We start from the raw sequence: 26,289 nt of genomic DNA, 5'->3' as shown, positions 1-26,289 counted from the left end.
CCCCGCCGCTGGGCACCGGGATGCCGAGGATGCTCGTGGGCCAGCGGCCGGGCAGAAGCGGGGCCGGCGCTGCCCTGGGAGGGTGCACGTCCCTGCCCCGCGTGGGCTCCCGCTTCCCCGAGGGGTAACTCGTGGCCAATGTCAGTCTGCCCCATGCCGCTCGCTGTGCTTGCTGCAGATGGAAAAGGCAGGAACACCCGGGCAGCTGTGAAGGTAGTGGCCAAGATCCAAGGTGAGGGAATGCAGAAAGCACCTTTGCAATACTTGCGCAATACTTTGCAAAGCTACTTTGCAACATGAATTTTCTTTCTTTTCCTTTTGGCAAAACTATTCCACGATCTGATGCAACACTGAAAGAAACGGTATCTTAGGCCAGAAACCTGAATTTTGGCACAGAGGGAATAGGTGATCCGCTCTCTCCCTTTGTAGGCAAGCAGAAAAGAGGAAAAATTTTGAAGCCCTTCCCCCCTCCACCTCCTCATCACAGCGATAAGCATCTACCACCTAGAGAGCTGTAACTAACTATTAAGGCCTGATTAAGATGCTTTATAAAACATAACAAGCCATGAGATAGAATAAGCACATATGAAACATCTCATGAGCCACGAGCAATAATGGCCAAGGTGTTCATAACCGTCTGCGATTTCAACACCTTCCAGTAAAACCAATACTAAGCAATGCTCCTTCCCAGAAACCTCTTTTCCTCCTCCAGATACAAAAGCCTTGGGCATGATTCATTTCTGCACAACATTCTAAAATTGCTTAAACACCTTAGGACATGCAGGAAGCATGATAAATGTTTAACTCCACCACCACTGCATTTATACAGCAATCTTGTACCTGCGTTTGGGTTTTGAAAGAGTTTGGATTTGGATCACCCCACCAAAGATGACAAATAAAATTCCACGTGAACTTTACTTGTGAAACTTTGCTCCAGTTGAAATTGCAAAAGTCTAGGTACGTTACTGCACATACACGCCTATACTTCAAAACTCTATAGAGAAGCAAATGTGTACAAAGTGACTCAAAGGGGAACTTGGAAAACAACACAAGAACGAAAGCAAAGTAAGAAAACTTACAGGGACTGTAAACCGCTTAATCCTCTGATGGCCTCATTCGGTACAGTCTTCAGCTGATTGTTCTGTAGGGTTCTGTAAAAAGCCACTGTGTTAGTAAAGTGGAATTCGACAACAATCTCAATCAACAGTAGAGGTGACAAAAGAGCCTATGGTCTTGTTCTGGTTTCACAGATTTCTAGTGTACATAAAAAGTATGTGGAATTATCAAGACCAGATACCCAAAAGCTGTGATTAAACAAGAAAACAGTCTATTTCAGTTTTCTTTACAATTCATTAATTAAGAGCATTAATTTGCAGAGAACAAGCCTCTGACATAATACACTGAAATTCCCCTGGGAACTCACTGCACAAATTTGCTACGATGAATGACATTTTATTATTTTCTTGTGAAATCATCCTATATACACTACAAAATACACAAACCTCTAATTTTTCTTAAAGCCGCATCAATACACAATGCATTAACAATCTAATTTACAAAGCGTGCTCACAACAAAGCACCTCTGGGCACAACATTAAAACACACAGAACGAAACTAGAGCCAAGCCGAATTAAGTCATACCGGGGTTTTTTAAGAACTTCTCTCATGGGACAACATATTATTGCATGATGAGGTCTTTATAAGGAGAATATGAGGAACTGAGGACTCACACATTCTAAAGCCTTCTTAGGTTTTGGTGCATATTGGAGTAAAATGCAATATCTAAGCTAATATCTAAGCCACAAATTTTTCAAGAACTGCTAGAATTTCAGGCACCTCCAGTGCGGAGTATCCTAAGGAGATACCTTCAAGAGCCTTGATGCTCTGCATTCAATATACAGTTGAGTAGTAATGCACATGGGCAGTTTCCTAATCTCTGCACTGCTTATGCTGTCTGTTTATGTTCCTTTCTTTAAAACTTCAGGTTCCTTTTCCCCTGCTTTTTAAATACCTTTTAATTAACCATCTATCTACCACCCTACTAGCAATTAAGAGCACCATAAACACTACAATTTCTGGACGCAGGTTTTGAAATCCCGAACAACAGAAAGCTCTTTTTACCCTCAGGTATGGAAAAACAATTGAAATGAATATTCTTATCACAGAAAGGAAAACAGGATATGGGAAAATAAGGCACACAATTCTCATTTTTTTAAAAGGAAAACTTCTTTTCCTAATAGTTAAGTTATTTTCACCCAAAGAAGCATCAAGCAACAGAAATTATTCCTGTCACTGGTAGGGCATAACTCAAAATTTAAACAGTGTTTTAAATGTCTGTAAGTACTAGCGCTACCTGATAACATCGAGGCACCTGATGGAGTAAGCTGAGGGGGTGGAGAACAAAAGAAACTTTACATGTCCTTTTTAGGATTTTTCCTTCTTAGGAGTCTTCTGCGACAAGATATACTTCACAAGCAAGTAAGTGTTCTAATTAAACATCATAATTACAATTAAGTTCATTGCTCATCATTACCACTTACAGCAGACTTTATAAAAAAGGGGGAAAAAAAGTCAGAGAGGTGTAATTGGGCGTGGGGGGCAAAAAAATTTTCCTCCAGCCTACCAGTGCACTAAAAAAGCATACAGCTAGCTATGAAGCTCTAAAACCCGATTACTTACAGAACTTTGAGTTCTTTCAACCCAGACAAGGCCTTTGGATGGATAAAAGAAAGGTCATTGCCAGCCAGTCGCCTGGAAAAAAATTGCAATAATAATTTCAGTCACAAAATACAGTACTTCTACTACAACCATCTCACAAGGAAAATCACCACCACATCAAATCTTGCAAGCAATTACGCATTTTGCATTCCATTAGGCCACATTCGTGATCTTTCAAGTTTGCAACACTTATTTTAGTCATTGCCCATTTTTAACAATGAGAATGCATTACTTAGCCTCATGGATATAGGTTTGCAAACATGCCAGGAAAAAAACCACCAGAACGATAAAATTCTTACGGTACTAGGCTTGAAAAGCGCATTTATCAATTATTAATGTGATCCTCTGGTTTTCAGCATCACTCTGCTGAAACGCATGCTCTGGTACCCACGGGGTTTTAATCTAGACAGCACTTTCTAAAGAAACTCTGCAGTTAAGTAAAAATAGCTAGATGCTAGTGCGAGGCAGGGAAAAGTTTCTACAAGAATTCCAAATGTGAAGACGGTATTTGCAAGCAGGCGATATGTTCACCGTTGGCAGGTGACAGAAGGCCTGCTGATACTACCAAGACGTAATCTTGGTAATATTTCATCTTTTTGGTCAGCTATTTGGACAAACTTTTCAGGAAAGAAAAATGGTTTTGGGGAGGGACAAAGGGACCAGAATCATCAGCCATACTCAGTCTCTCCCAAGATGTGACCAGTTTCAAACTTGGACTGCTAGACAGTAACACAAAGTAAATTAAGGAAAACACCATGATATTAAAAGTAATAAATACAGGACATGCTGCAGAACACAAAGCAAAAAAAGCAGAAACAGCAGCCAAAACAGCTGCTTTCAAATAGCTCCTTCTCCCCTCCCCCTGTTCCTTTTTTTCTTCAACCTTTTTACCTCTATCCTGACCAGCAGACCCTGTGTGGTCCAACCTTAGTGGAGCTCCTAATAGTTGTGACACAAGGTATTTTATTAAGGGTAAAAGACAATAATGGGGAACACCTGGTAATTCAAAAGCTGCCATCTTTTCAGCCAAAGTATTCGCTTTCAGACTTGGTTTCATATCCAAGCTACGCAAAAGCAACGTCAGAGAAGATTGTACAATGAAATCATCTGGTGGAAACACTGTTTACCATGCAGTAAGTGTTAATAATAAAAACAGTTGATGTGCTTCAGCAAAGATTACAGAGTATCAAAAGCCACCTCTGCTGTACAGGGCACTGTGACCCAAGCCAGCCACACCAAGGGGAAAACAGTATTTCAAAGAGACAAAGGACAGAAGTAACAAGAGCATCATCTAAGGTATCAGCTTGCCAGAACATTACTGCATTTTTATCTCAGTCTCTATTTCTAACTACGTGAAAGCGATTACCCAAAGCATTTGATGCCTACCTAAAGCTGCTTGTAACACAATCAATGACTTAATAAAATGCTGCCTGACAGAGAGGATGCTAGTTACATTTATCAAACCCATTTGTCAAAGGTAGAGGGTTTTATTTATAAAAGAAGCAAGAGGAGTACAGCTTCTGAGGAACAGTAAGGTGACAGTAGCAACAGATACCACTTGGTTTTAGATAACTGTTACCAAAAAAAAACTCAACCCACAAAAAAAAACCAAACCAAAAAAACCCCACACCCCAAAAAACCATCTCCTGGCTGCTGAGAAAAGTTTATCTGAGTGGCTTACGTATAACCGAACAGCTCTGAATCCAGAAGCAAAGAAAAAAAAGAATCAGTGTATAATTGCCTCCTGTCTGTAAACAACCTCAGGATGTCGGAACTGTGACATGATTTTTCAAATACTTTGAATTTTTATCATGAATGAAAAATTCCAGACTGCAACTAAACACTCCCCTAAAATTCATTTTGTTGTCAGAAGCTGCCCAAGTCAACTGTATTAACTTTATCCGGGGGGATGTGGAGGGAAGTTTGCAATACTTCATGGCTTTCTTTTTAACAATTTCCCAAGAATTATGCTGCAAACAGAAAGCAGGATTTGTAAAACTTGCTGGGTCCCACATCAGAGAGCCAGTGATCTGCGAAACATATGTGTATCTTAAAAAGCATTCAAAACATCAAAATATAGTCCTTAAACCAAGCAAAATTTAACTGAGGCTATAGCACCGAGTTATTCTGGCACTCAAGCCCTACCAGTTGATGTTGGTTACACGCTTCAAGAAGCAGCAGCCCTGGTGCGTGTGTGTCGGGCAGCTCTGCCTCAGCTCTGCTGGGCTTCCCCGTTAACGGGGCTGGTGTGCAGCTTGTCAGGCATCTGCTCCAGCTTCTCCTTTCCTTCCAAGAGGCTGAGGATTATGATTTGTTTTTTAAAAAAGCTAAAACTCAAGCCAGTTGAATAGCCTGCCCCAGCCTTGCCGAGTGTCACTAAGACAACCTACAGAGCACTGGAAACGAAATACAGCTGAGCCAGAGCACGGCTTGCGTGACTTCAGATAGACAGACTTCACCTACCTCAAGGCAGCTTGTGTTTATTCAGCCTTTCTGCAACCAACCAACAGAAAAAAGAAGAAAAGAAAACAAACAAAACCCCCAAACCCCTTGCACTCCAATACATTTCCGTTTCTCCTCCATCTGGCAACCTTCCAGGAAACAGGATACAACTAGCCAAGTGTGCAAAGGCTTTACTAATCAGATTGCCAAATACACATTTATCATTCACGTCCTAGCCCTGGGGAGCGTGGCTGCTCATTAGGAGGTTTTAACTGCAGCTCTCCAGCAGGCAAAGACCAAGGTATCGTACGCCACTCTCAACACGCTTCCCTCTGCTGCAGCACGCAGCTGCTGGAAGGATGCAAAGACTTCTCTACATAACCAGGTTCATTTTAAAGAGAGAAATGAAAAATTAATAGCATATAATATAGCGCACATACAGTATAGAGATTAAAACATCACTGAAATTATCCAGTTGGGTTTTTCTACATACTATCTCCCTTCCAGCATGTCTCAAAAATAGTTTCATTCCATTTTTCAAATATAATGTTTAAAATAATTAAGTATTTTAAAAGCACCTCTGCTTTTCTCTCTCTCACACACACGGTAAATGGGCTAAGGAAATCACAGCTTTCCCAAGGCCCAGACTCCAGCACAACAGAGAGGAAGGAAGCTTCATCTCCTTGCAACAAGATTCACTGAACTCCTTGGGACCAGCCCATGGTGGGACCACTGCACACAGCTACAAAGCTCCCTGAAGGCAGCCCTGCCTTAGTGCTGTTGAGACTCCCTTCATTCTGAGGGAAAACAGCCTCAGAGACCTGGCATGCAAGCCCATCTATTGATCCTGAGTCAAAGCACATTGCCCTTAGAGCTCTTTCTCCAAAAGGCAAAGGACTGTAAAAGATTCCTCCATCAAGACAGTAAAGACTTGGTTTCATAGATGACTGTGAAGTTCCTTGCTTTGCTACAGGCTACAAAAACTTTATTTGCTGTCTTTTACTTCTCAAGGCACACCAACACAGCAGCAGGCATTGTCTCAAGTGCGGTGGAAATGTGCAGCACACCGCCTGAGAGTTTCCCTGCTAATGCAGTCACCACATCCCTTGTTTGGAAACTCTACCCAGGACTGCAGTTATCCGGAATTTGTTCTGTTCCAGCTCAGACCAGGAAGGTGAATTACACCTTGGAGGTTTCTGCAGTGGAATCGCAGTTGTAATGTGTGACCACATTAGCATCTCTCTTCTAGGTTGGCAATTTCCTTGCAATTGCAGTCCCCTACCTTAAAAAATAAAAATTGAGGATCTCAAGGGCATAAAATTTCTCCAGATTTGGACAAATTCAAATAGACAAAATCAATCTGAGCATAGCAGGATAACAGAGCAGGACATTTGGAGGACAAAATACTTCTGCTATTCTATAGGTGAACAATACCCTTTAATCATTATTTTAAATGACACAGTAAATGATGTCCAGATGTAGAGGATACCTTGTTGTTATTACAGAAATCAGGACACAAGCTGTCTGGTGAATAAACTTCCATGATACCTCATTCTCAGAGCACGCAACAAGCACAGCTTCTTGCACTGAATCTCTTCTGAAAGCAGCAAAGGCCGTTTTCTCTCTTTTGGGAAATTAGAACTTCTGCAATGACGAGTCTGGCAACCTGGCTGTATGTTAACCAAGCCAAATTAATCACGAGTGTCACTCCAAAATCAGGAAAGATGTCCCAGGGACATATTTTTGTCTGTAACAGTTAAAACCACCACTCTCTTTTTGACAGGATGCAATATAAACTTCTGGGAAACCTCTCTGCTTGCCTTGCAAGCCAGATGGTGATGAACCTCAGGTTACGTGAGCAAAGAATTAGGTCTCCTTCTGTCCTTCTGAAGACATCACGCACATAAAAAGAAGTGAGTTTGCTGTGAGGTTGGGTTTTTTCCCCTCTTGATACTCTGGAATACTTCTAACTTTACCTGTCCACCTTGTCTCTGGTAAGAAAACATTGGCTACTTTTTTCATGGATCAACTGTAATCTTCCTTCGTCACTGAAAATTCAAATAGTGACACAGACTGAAATCCTGACATGTCATTATAAATCACCTGATTTATATATTTTTTTATTTTATATTACTTGCTTTCTGGTAAGACCCAAGACTCCTAATTCAAGATCTAGACAAAGCTAAACCTTCTACATCCCTTACAGACCATCCATCACTGCCCATCTATCCACTCAACATTTCCATTTAGCTCTCCCAACTTCTATTTACCTACTTTCCTTCCATTGGAAAAGAGGCTGTTGGACTTGCACTTTTGCAATTTCTTTACTTTTTCGCTCTTTCATCAAACTCTTCTGCCATCCTTACACGCCTGTCCCTAACACTAGCCTTTTCAGGGCTCGCTGTGCTTCCCACACACACTTCAGCTTTTGCCTCATGTTCTCCTGCCACAAAAGCAACCTCTGAAAACACCTTACAGATACACTTGCTGGGTAATCATGGATTAAATTTTCTCAAGCTTCAGAGTTTCAGGTTCAACTTATTTCAGAAAAGCTGCCACTTTGGAAGGGAATTCAGTTTTCTTAATGGATGAGGAACAGCTACGTATGATTCATTCATCCAGGTTTGAAGCTTCATGCCAGAGGTCGAGGCATTTGCAGGAGAGACCAGGGGTTCGCCGCATCCCCCGTGCAGAGGGGGCAAGGGGCACCCGCCTCTGCAGGCAGCTCCACCCGAGCCGGGCGGCTGCACAAGGGGATGGTCAATGGAAGCCGTATCCCCGGACCAAACCTTGTTTTGGTTATCTGTGATTAACAAACAGCCCCTCTGGGACTTTTGTCAGCTGCAGCCTGCTGCACTGCCCTGAAGCCAATCAATAACCTACAGATAGTCATCTCCCACTTCTCCCACTTCAAAATTCTTCCACACTAATTTAGCATAACTAAATGGATGCTCAATTCTGCTGCCGCTAATGCAAAAGGCATTTGTTCCCTTCTCCTTTTCTTGCACTATTTTCAGAATTATACAACCTCAATTGCTATTTATAAAATCCTGAGTATGCAAGCCAAGACACATCAGGACTGAAAAAGGAAGTTTGTAACTACAACCAGCACTGAAGCTGCACGAAATCCATCCAGCTGAGCAGACAACTTCTCATCCTGAGCGTTCCCTTTCCAGCAGCTACAATTTTCTCAAAGTTATACTGAACCTCAAGGTAATAGCTTGTTTTCAAAATGTATTCCTGGTATAAAAATTTAAAGTGTCTCATAAAATTATTGATGAAAAGACATCTAAAGCCTGTCCAATACTGCTAAATTGTCAGCAAGTCACCAGCACCCACTGCATGACAAAATATGACTCTATGATACTGCTTTTCACGGACTAACTTCTTGTTAACAAGAAAATCAATTATGATGTATTTTGAAGAAAGCAAGCACTCCTATCCATGTAAAATATGCTCTATCATTTCATTTGCAAGCAGTATCTGTACTGTGGCAAGATCTCCTTGAAGGAGAGCCCATGGGCCACAACACGTGCACTGAAGGAAATATGTCTAACCTAAACCACTCCCAATTCCTCAAACCCAAAGGAGGAGGTGGACTGCACGGCCCAAGCACCGTTTGGGACGTTCTACCTGGAGAGACACAGCCTGAGAGCCTCTGCTCAGCCTCCAGAAGTTTCTTATCTGGTTTATATGTTCAGACAGCCCCAACCTGGCAGCTCAGGCAGCATAAAATAAATAATTCAGGCTTGTAAGACGGGTCTTGAAGCGTAACACTGCAAAGTTCAGCCTCCAGGCCATTCAGCTCAGCCAGCTTCTGTGTGCATGTGAAAATATTGCTGAACATCGAACCTCAAAGGGGACAGATAAGGAAAAAGCTTTGGTTCCTTCTCAAAGTACTTGCAACAGAATAACCAGGCTTGGGATCCTTATACACAACCAGGCCAACTTTTTAAAATTAACATGTAGAAACAGAAACTGGAAAGAAACTTCCTCAGTGGAATTCACTCAACCTACTAGCATCTGTCCCCATGAACAGGAAAAATACACAACTCTTTAGCATGGCAAAAGTCTTCTAAGCAACAGAAATATTACTCTTGTATCAGCAGGACTGAAACTCATCCAGAATCAAACTGATCTAGGATTCACACAGATAAGAAAACATTAATTAAATGCAGGTTGGCCAACATGTTTTTAAACATAATTTAGCATCTAGAGCAGACCAAGTAGGTGATGTTTAAAAATATCTTGGCTGACTGTGGTTAATTCTACTTGGGAGTCTTTGCCTAAAGGTTTGTCTTGACTAGAATTTGAAATTGCAAGTTACGACACGCTGATGCACTTTGTAAAGCTCCGGCGCACACGAGGCAGCAAACGTTTCTAACGTCTGGTAGCTGGTCAAGTCGAAGCTCAGGCTCTCAACTTGCTATCACACGTGAAACCTACACCTTGCATTTTTTTCCATTAGAACTTTACGTCTTGGAATTCAAGCTAGAGCAACTGAGGAAATTACCTCCTACAGCTGTTCAAATATTCGGAGCTGGCAGATGGATGAAGAGCACTCATCAGCTTCCAACCCAACGTCAGCCGGCTGTTTCTGAAATGCCAGCAGAGGATGTCTACGCTGGCTGCCTTTATCACAAAGCAGCTGAGGAGAGCTCTCGGCTCGTTCCTCAGGCTCTGCTGGTGGGCTGAATGGATTGATAGGGGGTGGTAACTTCTCCAATCATACAGCCAGTTTCACAAGAGGATGTTTAACCAGAGGCTCAGCTACCACACGTCAGCAAACAAAAGGCATCAGGACAACTTTTCTCAGGAAGATTCATCCTTACCTCTTCTAGTCAAAACAGGCCCTTCATCTCCAGCTTCCCACCACAAACCCTCAGACTCCTCACGTTTACAAAAGGGAGAGGAATTCCACCACCTCACCAACAACCGCACGCTGCCTTGAAAATATTACTTTAAAACACCTAGCACTGAGGGACAAAAATTCTCCTTCCACCCAACGCTCCATGGCCAGGTGAGGAAAGACACGGCATCCCAAACTAACAGCTCAGCCTCGGTGGCCTTGGCAGCACTCCAAGTCATGCCTTATTCATAAAAGCGAAGTAATAAAAGAGATAAGGCACTTCCCCTCCCTCCCCAATGATAATACAACTCGGTGCTGATGCAGAAATTAGAAGGAAGGGGACCATCTAAATTACACACTGAAATAGATACTACAAAAGCAACCAGCTGTGACATTTCAGCCAGGTGGTCATCTTCAGCTGCAGTCAAGAGGAAAAACAACTCCAGACATTTCCCTTGCAGATACTTCCTGATTATAACCTTATGGCAAAACCACCTCATTTTCACTGCCAGTATGCATTTTAATTAATCCTTACATCCTTAAAATACACTTTGTCAATTAAAAACCATGTTGAGAGACTCTAGCTGGGGTCGGGGGGGTTGAGATGTTTAAGTAATATCTCTCAGCGCTGTAATCAGCCAGAATCTGTGTGCAACTATGTCAAGCAAATCCTTAGTTGTAACACTTCATTTTCCTGAAAAATTACAGTTGCACATGTGTTGTCTCCTGCTCACCATTTATTCATGTCTCAAAAGCAGACGAGTACTGTCTTCCAGAAAAACGATTACTGATCTAAATCTTCCTTTTATCACTTTATTTCCCTAACAATTTTCACCAGCTGTTAAATGAAAATGTTATTCAAATTTTGCCCTTGACCAATAGGAAAAAAAAAGTATCTGAAGGTAGTGTCACAGAAGAGAGGTTGCTTCATATCATATATGAACAAAAAACAGAAATGCAACAGACCCTGGCATCAGCACACATCCGGAAGCTTGCTGTCCTCTGCCTCTCTACCACCTCTCACACAGACCAACAAGCAAGGCAGCCAAAACCTTATCATCTAAACCTTACCCACCAGTGCAGGGCAAGTAAGATGACAACATTTTTAAGGGTTAAGAGCGGAAACCAAAGCAAGTCTGAACGGTCATTTCTTAACATGGTTCAAGTTTCTGAAGCTAGACTAGAAAACTGGCCAAGAATAAAAAAAAAGTAATTTTGATTTGCCTTCCTTGATGAGAGATTGCCTTTTTAACTAATCCAGCAGATAGTTCACAAGCATAGGGAATGGAAATCATATAGTTAAAATCCTTCAGACTATTATAGAGAACTTTAAATATTAGAAGAGACTGCAGCCATTTAGAAGAGCATCAAAATATAACACAGCCTGGCTCTTCCAGTTAAAAATTCACACTGGAAAATGGTTTCTGCTTTCTAAAAACATTGCATTATCTAACTATATTTCCCACTTCTAGCTTTCTATAAATACTTCAAGGTGTGGTCAGAAAACTGTGGCCAAGTTCTTCAAGGATTTTTAGTTTTCATATCGAGTTCAGGGCTGCAGCATATTTACGTTAACATTTTCTGGAGAATACACTTCATTAACTGCTGTGGCAAAACCCTTGGTGGTCTGCTCCTCGCTGACTCTGACCATTGCCTTTTCAATCATTTGCAAATTACTTCCAGATGGGTATCAGTTACACAGAGATGGAGATTTTTTATAACATCTATAAATAGTGCAAGAGTCCTATAGAGGTACGATGAGCGCGCTACGCAGTGACCCGCATGATGAGGCTGTGAACAGGGGCGTGTGGAGCCCACAACCCAGGTTCTCCCCACGGACGAGCTGGAAACCCTGTGCTTGGTTCAGGTAGGACATTATCCCATGGGTACAAAAACTCAGATTACACCTGCAAACTTGATTCAGTTCCCTAAGCACAGCCATCTAGTGTCATTTTGGATGTCCTCTTCCACCTGGCCCCAAGTGCCACTCCGGGTGGGCAGCGGTCTCCCAGTTGGGTTCGGGTGTCTCGGGTAACCTAGCGCACCCGAGCGTGGGACGCGTCCATCGAAGCACCCAGGTCGCTCCCCCTGCGGTGACACAGGAGGCACCTTTTAACTGAGCAGCCAGCTTTTACAAGTCTGGTACACTGCTTCTTTCACTTCTATTCGCTAGTGTCCATTTTACGATCCAGAAAAAGATCCTCTCAAGTCTCTCCAGAGCACCAAGTAATTCATTGCATTAAGGAAATGACAACCCCCATTTTAAATGGCTCCAACTGCATTTTTTAATCCCGCCCTGTTCATATGTGCACCGTGTAACACTCGGTTGCCTACATAATACATCTAATTGCCTCCATTTACATCCAATTAAATTCTGTGATACTCTTTTGCAATATTAATTAACTAACTCTGTCAGGGGCTAATCTCCTGGAGCATTTGACAAACGGCAGGGCAAAAGCACGGTATAAAGAGAAAAGTGTCTGGGGCTGCCTCGTGGATGAAGAGCCACTAGAGTCCATGGGGGTGTGGGTACTTACTGCATTCGCATTGCCTGTGGGATTTTCATTTGCTCCAGAGGTGTAATTCTTGGGAAAAGTTCTAGATGGATTTCAACAACACTTTGCCTTAACTCTGTCTCTTTTTCTTTGGCATGGAGACTCATATCCAGATTTCTGGGTAGAAAAAGCAACTTTGCTAGTGCCTGGCAGTCAGAATCTGGATCTCTTCAACTATAAATACAAGCCAGGCAGAAAGTTTGAAAATAATCTTACAGTGCAGAGGGAAAACTGTGGTTGTAGAGTGAGAAGTAGGACAGTTTGTTCAGAACCAGCAAAAATAAAGACTGAAAAATTTCTGTATCCTGTCCCATAGCAAAAAAGGAACAGGCAGAATGAAGCGAAACCATGTCATGGTGTGGTGCTGGTCATTTCTATTAAGTAGGGAATCTGCTTTTGTTTCAATCTACTTTATTATATTCTCACTAGGAAGAATGTGAACTGAAGCAAGGGAACCTAGAGTTAACTTGAGCACAGATGACTGTAACCAAGTCTTTAAAAGAAAAGGAAGAAATCCTCCTCATTTCACCGCTGGTGGGCATGGCCGGAGCCTTCGCAAGCAGGCTTCAAATTCAAAGCAGGCTGCTCCTGCAAAACATTACTAACAACTCACAAGTCTCAGTTAATGGTTTTCAACTGAGAAGTACCACACGCAGATACTGTCTACTTATGGCTCTGCTCTCAGTCGTTCTCCTGTCTCTCTGCATCCATGACAGCTGTTGGATTGGAGAGAGCTTTCAGTCTTTCTGGAGATTCCTCTACCTCTGCAACTGCACGAGGTAACTTGAAGATAAAATGAAAATTGTAGATTTTTTTATTCAAATCAATCAATTATGATTGATTCAAATATAGACAAATACTTGGCAGGTATCATTTTTACTGTAAAGTTGTTGGTTTGGGTTTTGGTTTTTTGTTTTCTGCTCAGACATTGCTTCAACATACCAAGTAAGCATGTTAGGAATGATTTAAAGCTCCTGAGTGCTCACATATAATGCTATCCAATTTTTTTCAAACTGAAATGATGGAATTTAGGGGGACAATGAGGTACATGTAGCAAATAGCTCTTAGGCAACAAGCACAATAGATGATGGCTGAAGGCTCTGCCTTTTCTCTTTACCTCTTGACACACCCCAGGGTTTATGGAAGTTGCACAATATGCACAACCACCAGTTAGGTTTTATTGCTTAATTACTTACAAGGAAAAAAATGAAGTCTCCCACAGTCACCTGAAGTTGGGAAAACAGAATTGCTTGGATTTTTTCAAATTTTAGTGTGAAATATGACTATAAAGAATTTAGAAAAAAAAACAGACTACAAATATAGTCCAAAAAAATAAGAGACATATACCAGCACGTATTATAAAGCACATAGGGAATGTTGGCTAGTATAGATTCTGAGCCAAGCAAGTCTTCTCAGGCTTCTAAATTTTTATTTTTCATTTAAATTGGCTACTCATGCCACAGAGCCTTTCTTAAATTGTGTCAAGTTACACACACGCACCATCTGAAATCCTAGTAAATCTGTTTTCCTTCATGAGGTATTCTCAACTGTATTGCAAATTTAAGCAATACCTAAAACCAGAGGGAATAAAACAGAACCTGTTAAGCATGAAATAAGATACCATACACAATTCATCTGACATAAATAAGCTCAACTGTGCTTCATAATTGTACTGACCCGAATCCAAACTACTTAAGAACCAGGGAAAACGGAGTTATTTAAGTGTATTAGTAATGGTAGCTGCAACATTATCAGGATACGAGAGACCAAAATTGTAAGGAGAGGGAGAACACCTTATTAGACCAACTGTAGCTGGGGTGAGAGGAAGCAAAACAGAGAAGCTTTCAGAAAGGTAAGGCCTTCCTCAGGAGCAAGTGATCCATCTCTTATCACCTTCTCGATATCTTTGTTCCTCCTCTTCGTGAGGAGCGGTGGTTGTACTGGTTACAGCAGATAACCAGAGTCAAAAGGTTCTGGGCTTTATCTCAAGTTTTACTGGGGTTAATTTATCCTGTTGCCCTGTACAAATAGTGTGCATTCTTTGCCTCAGTTGCCTCATCTGTAAAGTGGGAAGAATGCTTCCCTACTTCATAAGAGTTTGCCTCTCTGGGAAAATGGGCTGCATTTATCAAAAAATCTCTCAAAACAGCATTCATAGCTCCAGTCTAGCCAAAGCCACAAACCAGGACAGCCTTACTTCGTATTTTAAATGCTATTTGATATGAGAAATGCTACTGTGACACCGAAAATGCAAGAAAAGCAAAGCAACTTGCAGTGGTTTTGTCTTATCTGTTGTTTATTACTGGAAGTTCCCAACGTTCTCTGGCAAAGGCTGACCCATTACCTTCTCTCTTCACAGATAAGGAAACTAAGGCACACGGAAGTCACTCGTCACACAACAGTACTTACTAAAGTAGTAACTGAAAGTCAAAGCCTTCTCCCTGTTTATTGACTCTGAAACCCGAACTAATTTGGGCTATGCTGTGAAAGGGTGCTTCAACTTTGCCACAGCATGTCAGTTAAGACTTCAGCAAAACACTGAGCACACGAGTGTTAGTGCAGCTTAGGATTCAGAAGCGCAAGTATCATCTAAGTAAAATCTAAAAAGAAAAGCTAAGAAAAGAGCAGGACAAGAGGGGGATGGGAACTGGAAAGAGGATTTCTGCCAGAGAAACTAAGAAGCAGCCCTGTACCACAGAACTTGAATTTCTGACACAGGTCGGGATGGGTTTGCGAGCACTGCCTCTGCAGCCTACAGAGTTGATGGGAGCAGCTGCTCAGTAAATGAAACAACGTATTTTATGGAACTTACGCAACAGCTATACTATAGCTCCTCTGGAAACAATGGTAATTACGCACCTCTCATGTTATCTTTGGATAACACTGTAATTAGTATGTGTCATCACTCTAGCCATGATTAAAATAATTACCGTAAAAAGTCCCATGTAAGTAGCATTTACTGTTCCGGTTTCCAAGCATGTACAGGATTATATTTTTTAAACTATAATTGCTTTCTCTTTTCACAGCTCAACAGTGTTTCCCCAACCATCCTCCACTCCATGCAGCCATCTGATGTTGTAGCAGAAGGATAATGTGTGTGAAATACTCACAGCTCTGGAAAGTTCTTGAACGCATCCTCTGGTAGCCTTGTGATGTTATTCATGCTGATATCTCTGGAGAAGAAGAAATATGGATTTATCAATAAAAAGTAAGGAATTTTTACACTCTAGGAAAAGACGGTGAAAAAGAAAGCCTAATCAGATGGTATGATATCAGAAAAAAAAATTCTAGCATCATACGGTAATATCTTTTTCTAGAAATTTGCAGGCTAAATTTTCACAGCACAGTAATCTGAGAATCCAGCAAAGACCTATAAAATACAAAATTGACTACAACATTTCCTGACACCTCTAAGCAAATAAATTACTGTGAAACTAACAGGGTTTGCATGCTTGGAAGAGGCTCTGTGGTACTGTTATCCAGAGTACTAATTTCTACCAACTTACACATGCATACAATTTTAACACAGATGATTAAGAACTGTCTAAACCCACAGCATATGGAAAAATAAAATAAAAAAATACCATGACCACCCACCATGTAAATTTTCATCCCACAAAGTCTTTTAAAAAAAAAAAAAAAGAATACATGCATTGGGACTAAATAAAGGGCTTCTGGCAAACACAGCTTCTGGAACAACTGACAAGAATAGCAGAAACATGTCCCAGCTCTACCACAGTCTTTTTTTTTTCTCTACAAAACCTATAGAAGTCCTCGAGGTAATAGTTTTAAGCAGATTTCATTCCCAGTCCATAAGCAGAAACAGGCCGGCAGCAAGTGCTTACACGATAGGTATGCAGACCTGTTCAGCTTTTTTCTTTGCGAAGGAGCATTAAGTGGCAAACTTGGTGCCATCACCTCAGTTCACACCTACACAACCATCACAGATAATCCAGTCCTAAAGCAAGTTGTTACTCAATGTGAGTAAAAGTAGCACAAAAACAATTCAGTTTGATAATTAAACTAATAACTGCCTAACAATCCATGACATAACCCAAGTTCGTTCTTTCCACTTGGTTACTGCTTCTTTTTTTTTCCTTTTTTTTTATTATGCAGTTTAGCAAGCAATTGAGTGAGACTCATTCCTACAGCCCTCCCGGCTTCCTTCTTCCACACGTCGTTCTCTAGCGTCTATGTGCCACCTCCCCAGGGATTTGGGGTAAAAAGCAAACAAACAAGACTAAACCAAGCCACTCCCACCCCCTCACCTACAGCCAACAAGTACCACTGGAGCTGCTGCAGGAAGATCTGAAGGGCTGGTGAGAGCATGCAGGACAGCAGGTTTTGCCACCGAAAAAGTGTGATCTCGGAATAAAATACCAGCCCCTGCCTACCGCTGGGGCAGAGGTTCTGAGCCCACCCCAGGCCACCATGATTTTCACCCATCTGCCTCAGCAAGAATTGTCGCTGCTTCTGAAGAGGCAGAGAAAGGACTATTGAGGCTCTTCCTGCTATAGTGGAAGGGCACAAATCCCTGAAGAACTGTTTTGTAGCAGCAAAAACCAAGCCCCTTGAGAAATTAATAAGTTTTGCGTTTAGGATATCTTCTGTGGCTCCCAGCCAGGACAGGAACCGAGGAGGTTCGGCATCAGACCCCTAAGGGGAACAAGGAGCGTGTGGAGGGGCTGGTGCTGCTTCTGAGGAAATGCTGTCCCGGGACATCTGTGCCTTCTTTCACGCTGTAATGAACCGAATGCCATGTCAGTACCACATAACCTACCAAAAATGTTGCAGCAGCTAATTAAACCACTTCTTGCAAAGACTGCCCATGTTATTCCTCCACTTGCCAGACCATAATATCTAACATAGCTCATTTTAAGAAGTTTCCTTATTTATAATGACAACAGAATGCACTACATAAAAAAAACCCAACCATGGCTACTGGAAAAAAATATTTTTTTCCCCACAGCCGTTGACAATGTCATCTGATGTCATGAATTTACACTGTGATTAACAAGTAACTGGTTTGCTGTCCCTGACCAAGCAGCACAGGTCCTCAGCCTTCACCACCGTGAACGCTGTGTTCTTACATTAAATCTAGATGCAATTGCTTCTTTAAAGTGAATGCTTATTAAATAGCAGCCCAAAATTTCATTCCTCATGCCCCAGCGTAAGCCAAAAGTTATTCCTCAACAGCTGTGAAGAGTATACCAACATAACTCAAGAGCAATGGAGAACAAAATAAAGTTCAGCACATGCAAAACAAACTCAGTTGTGAGAGAAGACCAGGAAAATCCACTATGGCACAACAGGATCCTTCACTAAGCTGCAGAAGGAGCTGAACCGGAGATGATTTATTTCTGAACTCTATAGCCCGCGTGCTTTAAGAGGTGCTTTGTGTCTCGGCAGCAGCTTGGGTACCGTGAGATGCTGCAGTTGCTGCGGGGGACATTTTTCTTCTTGTGCAGGAAAGTAAATAAAAGTATCAGATACATGAGCCGTCAGCTGTCTGCTCCACAGGAGACCACCACTTTTATTCTCCCTACACCCCATATACATTTTTCAAATTGTCATGAATACACGCGTTTCACACATCCAGGCAAACCCAGAGGACTGCACAGCCCCTTCCAGTATCAACTGGGAGGCATTTATGGATAGGGCAGAAGGGGACAAAGGGAGCAGAGACCCTACATGAATCCTGAGAAATTGTAACTTGTGCAGAAAAATCACAACTCTCTTGAAAGACTGTACAGGCGATAAAAAACCTATTAAGGAATATATCCTATTAAATCATGGTAGCTAAGGTAAGTAAGCCAACAGTACCTATAACCAGACAGCACGTTACAAACGGCTACACATCTCTTTGTCAAGAATCTGGACGGCAACCACATTTGTTACGCTACGTGATAGCTCTTCAGGACAGAAGAAGAAAGAAATCACATCCATCTGAAAGCAATGGTCATCAGGTTTCCAAAGCTCGAAATGCTTGTTTTTCGGAAATGTAAAACGCAATCCTAAACGAAGTCAATGGAAACCACGCAGACGCACAGCAGGGCTGAGAGCCAAAGGCTGCCTAATTTCAGCTTTCCCTGGCATCCAAAATTAGCAAAGAATGTTTTTTTGCCTGTAGTCCCAAGTGTCAGCATCCACATTTCTAACACGGAGCTGACTCTTTGGATGTAAGCATCTTAACAAAACATCTGAATAAAGACGACTTGAGAAGGAGCGTCAATATCCATGAACTCTACTGAAACCTACTTTCAGTAGAACTTCATTTATAACAAAAATATGCACAACAGCACATTGCAGTTCTGTCTTTAGCACTATCATGTGAATCTTCAGGGCCTGCTTATCATGATGCACGACTAAAAAGCTGGAATTATTACAAAGTTTCTGTATTTGCCTTTGTTACATGTGACAGTAACTCCTACTGGGCAAATAAGGCAATCCTTACAACACCAATTTGCAGACTTGAGGCAACATCAAGCCACCAAATTTCAAGGTTTTTTAATGTTCATCATATAAGCTTTAAATCCATTTTTTGTTTGATTATAAACATCATGTAACCACAGTTTTGCTTCAGAAATCACAAACTGACAGCCTATGTCTCACCGACCAACTGACCTGGGTAGGTCGCGCTTTTGAAAAACTGCTAGAAAAAATTAAGTTTCAATGTAGGAGATGAGAAGGCAAACCCGCCCTGATCTGAAGTGTGCTATCAGCAAAGAGACAACCAATAAAGAAAGGGAAAAGTTAATCTGGAAGACACTTTTTATAACACATGCTTTACAGAAGAACTACAACAGAAATGGATTAGGATCATGTATTATGACAAAATAGTGGCAAGTATTTCCCCCCAAAACAACTGCCCTGGTCAAGTTTCTACTGCTTCTATTTTAGAAAATATTCATTTCACTCTTCCTAAAACAAAACCCCAACAGTTTATGCAGAATCAAGGAGGCCGCCCATGTAATAAAAAAGACAAAATATTAGTACAAGCCTTGGACATGTCAAAGAAAACTCCACTGAGATGTTGCCCTACTCCACCTGTTCCTCTACTTGTACTAGAAAGACCTCAGACCTATGAGCCCGGAGCTCATTTAAGGTCCTAATACATAAAATAACATTCTAAGAATGAACAAAAAGAATACCCAATAGCACTTTCCCAACCTCTAGCCGTGTCCACAGGAATGATGCCATCATACCACAGAAGGATCACACCAGCAGCTGCCTAATGCCCCATTTTTTACTACGGTGGAGGACTGACTCTGGATCGGATTATTACATCCAGACCTAAGAGTCCCCTAAAAACAGCCCAACACCTACAAATCTTTCGAGTGTCACCGATCACCTCCCTCCCACCCAAAAAATCCCACAACAAACAAAACAAAACACCACACTTGCCCTAAATTCTACTGCTACACTAAAGTTTAGACTCAGTATCTGAAAAGTTTATCTTAAATTTCTTGGGTTTTCATTATTTTGCAGCATGACCTGTCAGCACCAGCAACTTAAAGCTCCGTCTTGAAGCTAAACAGCCTCACACTTGTACTTGGGACGTGTTCCTCGAGAAGTGCAAAACCAACAGAATAGCTTTAAGAGGGGAAAGATGAGGAGAGCCACGCCGTGGTTTTGTCAGGAAAACGAAGGCAAAGCCAGGGGCAGACATGTCCCTCTCAGCAGTTAGCCATTAACCAGGCTTATCTGTACTAAGCAACCAGGCTAAACCCTGGCTCGCTAACCAGCTTTGGCAGAGGCAGGTCAGGGCACGATCCGGCAAGGAGCTAGCATCGAAACTGAAACGATGAGCAGTCGAAGGTGGTAACCTCTTTAGCAAGAGGAGGCTGCATCTCGGGGATAACATGAATCACAGCCTCAGTTACAACGAGTTTCGCCATTTCAGGTAGGAGAGATGTAACACCAGAACACAAACACAACCACGCTCCCTCCTACGGCGCTAGTGCTGCCGCGGCCGCAGTGCTGGGTGATAAATGAGGCTCTCGCCCTCATTCAGAAGTTTTGTCCTTTTTCCAGAAAGGCGCTACAGAAGAGAAAAGAAGGGAAAAAAGAATCAAGTCCAAAAAACCAACAAAAAGAAGTAACTTGGCAAAACCTACTGAAAATGTTATTTCGCCGTCTCAGGTGCTGCAGAGACTAATTTTGACAGGCCGAAGGGGAGAACTCAAGCCATGGTACCCCAGCAGGCGCTTCCTGTCTTCAGCCTGCTTCAGCAGATCCCTTCGAGTTATTCTGACAATTATTTCAATCTCTATTTCCACCTTAGGTAAAAGCAGGGAATTTCTCTAAGCTAACACAAACACTTTAAAGTCTTTAAAAATACTCATACATATACCAACTAGTAAGGATGCTAAAAGCCATAAAAACCTCAAAATCGGCATCAAACAAGAATTAACTCAGGAGAGGAAAGCACCTCTGCTGGACATAGTGAAAACTCATAGTACCGCATCTCCTCTCTGCATAAAGCAGGAGATTTAAACCACTGTTTAAAGCTATCAGCAGTGGAGATTTCAGAAACCTGAACTAGGCAATACAGTGCACTTTAACTTTTTTATTAGACTCCTGCACAAGAATTCCAGTTCCTGATGGAAAGTTCGTGCTGCTGTTTTTCTTAAGGATTCTTTACCACTGACCAAAGTCAAACTTCCCCAGGCTTCGAGACAAGCAAAAATACTTCATATCTTGAATGGTAACTTACTAATTCTCTCACATTTTAAAAAAAGAAAATCTTACTTATCTTTAGGAAGTGGCTCCAGTCACAGCTTTCGTAAGTGGTATCACACAAAAGAGAATTCGATAAAATGCCCATTTTCTGTGTGCTGGAGAGCAGACAGCTTCCTCTCATTTTCAAATACTGCCTCTACCATAAAGCAGCCTGATCCTTGTCGGATCTGTCCTAAATATCTTTCTTAGCAACGGCCAAAGCAGGATTCTGGCTAGAAAGAACAGCTGACTAGAGACGATGGAAATGGAGGAGGGGGACAGTAATTCCTGCATGAGAAGAAAAAAGCTGCAACAACAAAGGGGTTCCACAAAACTGGAACACAGACTTCCTGCAGAGGGTACAGGCAAAAATGATAAATTAGCCCAAGATACAGGCATAGAATGAAAGCTAGTGACCCACAATACCTGTTGGGCATTGAAAAGGACAACCATGCCAGTCTCTCAGGACAGAGACATTTAGCTGCAACAGTGTTGGGGTTTTTTGACAACCCCTTCCTTTCCTCACTGCATCTCCCCAGCCAAGAGGGATGCATGTTTTATGCAAAGAAACATGCTTTGCTACCCAGCTCTGCTGTGCTGGCACGTCTCCTAAAGCTCACCCGAGACGCCGGTGCTGTGCCTTCTGCCTTGCACTGCAGCCTCAGCCATTGGCACCTGGACCTGCCCCGAACTGGGGCACGTGCACCTTCCCACCACACTTGTGCACGGCATTCGAAAGCATGCCGGTGACCCACAAGACTCCACTTTGTAAAAGGGATCTTAACTGGGAAAACACGAAGCATCTAGAAAAGGAAAATTAGATCTCAGTCAAGCCCAATTGAGATTGGCTGCTTAAAAAATAAAATCTAAGTACTCCCCTGCACTTCATTAATAGCTAACTTCTTTTTGGCTCTCCACCTAACCTCTATCTTTTGTCAAGTTTAGAAAGGGCGGGAGGGAGGAGGGAAGGAGAGGGGGGAGTGTTTGTTGAAGGGAAGAAGATCATGTTTCAACAAGGCACCTTTAAAATCCTATAAAATACTCCCTCAGAGCAAGCTTAACCTGTTTGCTGATAGATAATAGCATGTAATACTGTAGGCTCCATTCAGTCTTTTCCAAGGTCTGGGCCCTCTGCCACAGAGTTATTTAATTATAACACTTACAAAATGATTTAGGCAGAGCCATCTGCATTTGAATAAAGCCCTCCTACCTACTTGTACAAAACCATTAGGTAAAAGGTTTTTATCTTATGTAAAATTCCCCAGGTAGCAACTCTGATCCAGCTTCAGTAGCACTAGGAGAAGATGGAGCTGTTAATATTTTTTAGAAACTGCATTAAATAACCCAAATCATCGCAAATGCAAGTGAGCATGGCACTGGAAAATACGCAGTGTTACCACTGGGACCAGCTGAATGGCGAGGGCCAGTGCTTTAAACTCAGTCCAAGTCACATCTGCATGAACCAGGAGAGTTGCTCTGTGGCAGCAGGGAGAGGAAGAGGAGCTGGAGCAGAGTACGGGCAGAGGGCAGAGGACAAAACAGGGAAACTCAAGGTTAGACCCATCTAAGTCGTACTGCAGTGCCGTGGTCTTGAAGAAGCACATTTGGTGTCGAACTCCCTGCAGGTACACGCTCACACGATGAAAACCAACGTAATTTCCAACCAAATCACACACCTCAGCAGCCAGTCCCAGGGGAGACCAGCAGCTGAATTACATCCCTGGTTCAGACCTACTTTCCCATTTAGCCAGTTTCTTCAGGATGAACATAAAACCACTGAAGAGAGCTTACATTAATACTGTCCTGTATCTTAATTGTATTCGATACGTAATGAAAGCAAAGAAAGCCTTGAGAATCAGAAAGGAAATTCTAATTAAATTCGTTCAATTAAAAAGAAAAAAGTTTGAGGTTATATTTTTTGTTTTATTGTATCTTCCTGATAACAAGAAGAGAACAATTCTCTTCCAGAAGCACCACCTCACAACTACTCCTTTCAACGGCAATTGCCTGCACTGTGAATGCAGGGAGTGCTGCTGAAATTCAAGGAAACACGTTAGTGCAGACATGCCCACCCCAAGAGTCAGAAATCACGAACAGGAGGCAAACAAACATCAGGCAAAGGGAAGACGATGTTTACAGAGGAGCCTACACTTGGAAAGTGTTTGAACTTGCAATGCTGTTCAAGTTATAAAAGAAGTTAAAATTATACACTGAATAATTCATTTCTTACCCTCTCTATACTACCTACCTCTGCGACAGCAAAATTTGGCTACTTCAGCCTATACTATTAGCTAACACTTAGATGGTAACAGCACAGCAATGCCCCAGTACGTTTGACTGGTATTGCACTTAAAATTTACATTCTCCCAGTTCCTGACAAGGATTGCACAACTATCGGTGCCCTTCTCCCAGCGGGAAGGGCCCAGCTCGAGGGCACCTCTGGCGATGGCGAGAGCCAGGACTCTGCCGTATTCACCATCCCATTTCCTCCAGTCCTCACTGCCAAGTCCCAACACATTTTTCTCCTTCTTACCTGTATCTACTGTTCCTTTTAACATGGACAAAGTTGTTAAAGATAAAACAAAATGGAAAATTTTAAATAAACTTTTGCATTACTGTGCACTTTTTTCCTCATGATTCCAGGTCTCCCCAACAGTCTTAAGTATAGTCCTAGTCTCTCTCACATGAGCACACAGACCTCCAACACTTAAACAGAGAAACTTGTTCTGCATTCAGAGCCCACTTTGCACTCACAAAAAGCCTATCAGCCAGGACATTTTTTTTTTCATTTATGAGCATGTTTCCTTTTCCACTTCTTCTAGGAAACATTCTTGTAAGAAAGGAAATATTCAAATACTTAAAGCCTTAGTAAACATCTGCTGTGACTGGCTAAATAAGACACAGGTTGCACTCCCACCCAGCAAATACACTTGCCATTTCCTAAGCACCCCTGCTATCTCTCTACCGAGCACAACGTCTTATCTTCTGTTGTTTGTATTGCAACAAGAAACTAAGGGCCCTAGTTCAACATGTCGCTGTACAAACACACAGTTGGAGACACTCCTCACCCAGGAGAGTTTGCTGCTTAAATGGACAAGACAAACAGCAGCAGAAGGAAAACAGGCACCCAGAGGCGAGGGAACCTGCCCCAACGTCACCTGCTGAGCTGCAGCCCCCTCCAGCTGCCCAGTGCTGCTCATGTGCTGTGCCCAGCTACTGCCCATCATGTCCTTTTCAAAACAAATTCATTACCTCTATTTTTCCTTTTTTTTTTTCTTTTAAGCAGAAAAACAGGGCAGCAGACTGTCCTGACAGTTTCTCATTTGCTAGAGGTGTAGGTTCACTCTATTTGGCAGTGGCAGAAAGAAATTAAGCTCTAACTGCTACGCCAGCAGCTAACAGGCAATGTTTCCATCCATTTTTCTGTGGCTTAAACCACCCAGAACATTTGAGCGATTGCTCACTTGCGGATGAAGCACTTAACCTGCTTTTTCATGGAAGCAATCGAACTTCAGACTACCCAGCAACCCTGGCCACTAGCAGGGATTGAGGTATTCAGAAGTTTTAGGAAATAGGGGCCCTTTCTCAGTACAAATACAAAAAAAAAATAAAAGAGCAGCATATAAATCCTACTGAATCCAGTAAGCTTTAGCCATTTTGCTGAAGCAGGACCTGCAACATTTTCTCTGACAGCTACAGAAAGGCTGAAAAATTTCAGACAGGTCTGTTCCTGCAAGAGAAGAAACATCCCCCTCCTTTCCCCACCATATTTGTAAGTTATTTCTCCTGTCTCCTCCTCCCCATGTCACATCAACCTGTTGGGTTTTTTTTTTTTCCCTCCAACATGATGTCTTAGCTTTCTTTCAGACACAGTAACTAGCTCTAATGTACCCTATTCATGTGCCAATCAAGCCATCATCAAGATCTTAGAGAGAACAATACTTGTATGCAAAGCCCTATTTGGAACTGGTATTTGAGTCACTGCAGGCCAGCCATTAAGCAATCACACGTACGGTTAATGGCCTATGTTGACACATGCTGGGGAATTAACCCAGAAAAAAATTCCACTGCATTATTATGAAAGAGATGGTATCCTAGAATAGGAATATAGCACAAGTTAACACGTTCTCTTCAAGTTAACACGCTCTTTGGTTAATTCTCAGAGGCACACATTTAGTGGTGTGGGTTTGGGGCTGAAGGAAGGTTTATTGAGAGCTGGGCCAGGAAACAAAGTGTCTTTCAGTGCAAGGGTATTTCCCTTACACAGCTAGAGATTAGTGAGAGCAGAGAGTAAAACTGTGCATTATTCATGGGTTTATAATGATTTACTCTTTGCAATACAGTAACACCAGGGAATCGAGTCCAAAAAAATCCAGCCTGAGTGTGACAGGCATGTTAGTCAAGTAGTCTGTGGGCAAGCCTGTGCCCAGATCCTCCTCCTGCACTTACAGACGTCCACCACAAAACGCGAACAATGAACCCCTGCAAGATCATGAAGAAATCCCTGGACAAAACCGAGCGGGAATTCTGACCATCTCCGTGCCTGATCTATAACCAACCTCACACGTCCTGTCACCACTCGATCTCTTGGCAGGGAAGCTCTCGGCACGGTTACGTCACAGCTACCCTCTCGCTTGCAAGTTTTCTAAAATCATTTAGGAGAAGTAACATGGTTATCCAAGCCTCCAAGATTAAAACTTCAGAAAAGTCATTGTAAGTATTTGGTGATAATCCCCTTGGACTCGCAGCCACTTGAGGGAACACAAGGGGACTCAGGAGAGCAGCAGAGCGGGTAAAATCTCTAAGTAAGGACGTTTTTCGACAGACCACTGCAAAGCATCTTTGCCTGTCAAGCTCATCAGGCCCTGCAACTAGCACAGCAGCTGCAGAGGGGCATTAAATCTAAGCAACATAATTCTTTTATGCCCACTGCACATCCTCTGCACTTCACCAGCTCATCTCCTGTCTCCAGACAGCACGAGGGCTCCGGCTACACACCAAGCC

General features: G+C 42.3%; 1 protein-coding gene across 1 annotated transcript in view; it reads right to left on the bottom strand.

Annotated features, from left to right (window-relative positions):
- LGR4 (leucine-rich repeat containing G protein-coupled receptor 4) overlaps positions 1 to 23,833 on the bottom strand; it is a gene marked incomplete at its 5' end in the record, with an annotated part of 49,139 nt that extends 25,306 nt beyond the window's left edge. The window contains 5 exons of the mRNA XM_009878772.1: positions 1,080 to 1,151; positions 2,680 to 2,751; positions 15,675 to 15,737; positions 20,761 to 20,843; positions 23,646 to 23,833. Coding sequence (XP_009877074.1) covers positions 1,080 to 1,151; positions 2,680 to 2,751; positions 15,675 to 15,737; positions 20,761 to 20,843; positions 23,646 to 23,833 — 478 coding nt within the window. The remainder of the gene's footprint in view (positions 1 to 1,079; positions 1,152 to 2,679; positions 2,752 to 15,674; positions 15,738 to 20,760; positions 20,844 to 23,645) is intronic.
- Positions 23,834 to 26,289: the final 2,456 nt, after the last annotated feature.

Source organism: Apaloderma vittatum, unplaced genomic scaffold (assembly GCF_000703405.1).
Source record: "Apaloderma vittatum isolate BGI_N311 unplaced genomic scaffold, ASM70340v1 scaffold35111, whole genome shotgun sequence".
In the NCBI taxonomy this organism is placed as follows: Eukaryota; Metazoa; Chordata; class Aves; order Trogoniformes; family Trogonidae; genus Apaloderma; species Apaloderma vittatum.
Note: the sequence above shows the minus strand (reverse complement) of the source record. Positions and strands in the feature narration are given on the sequence as shown.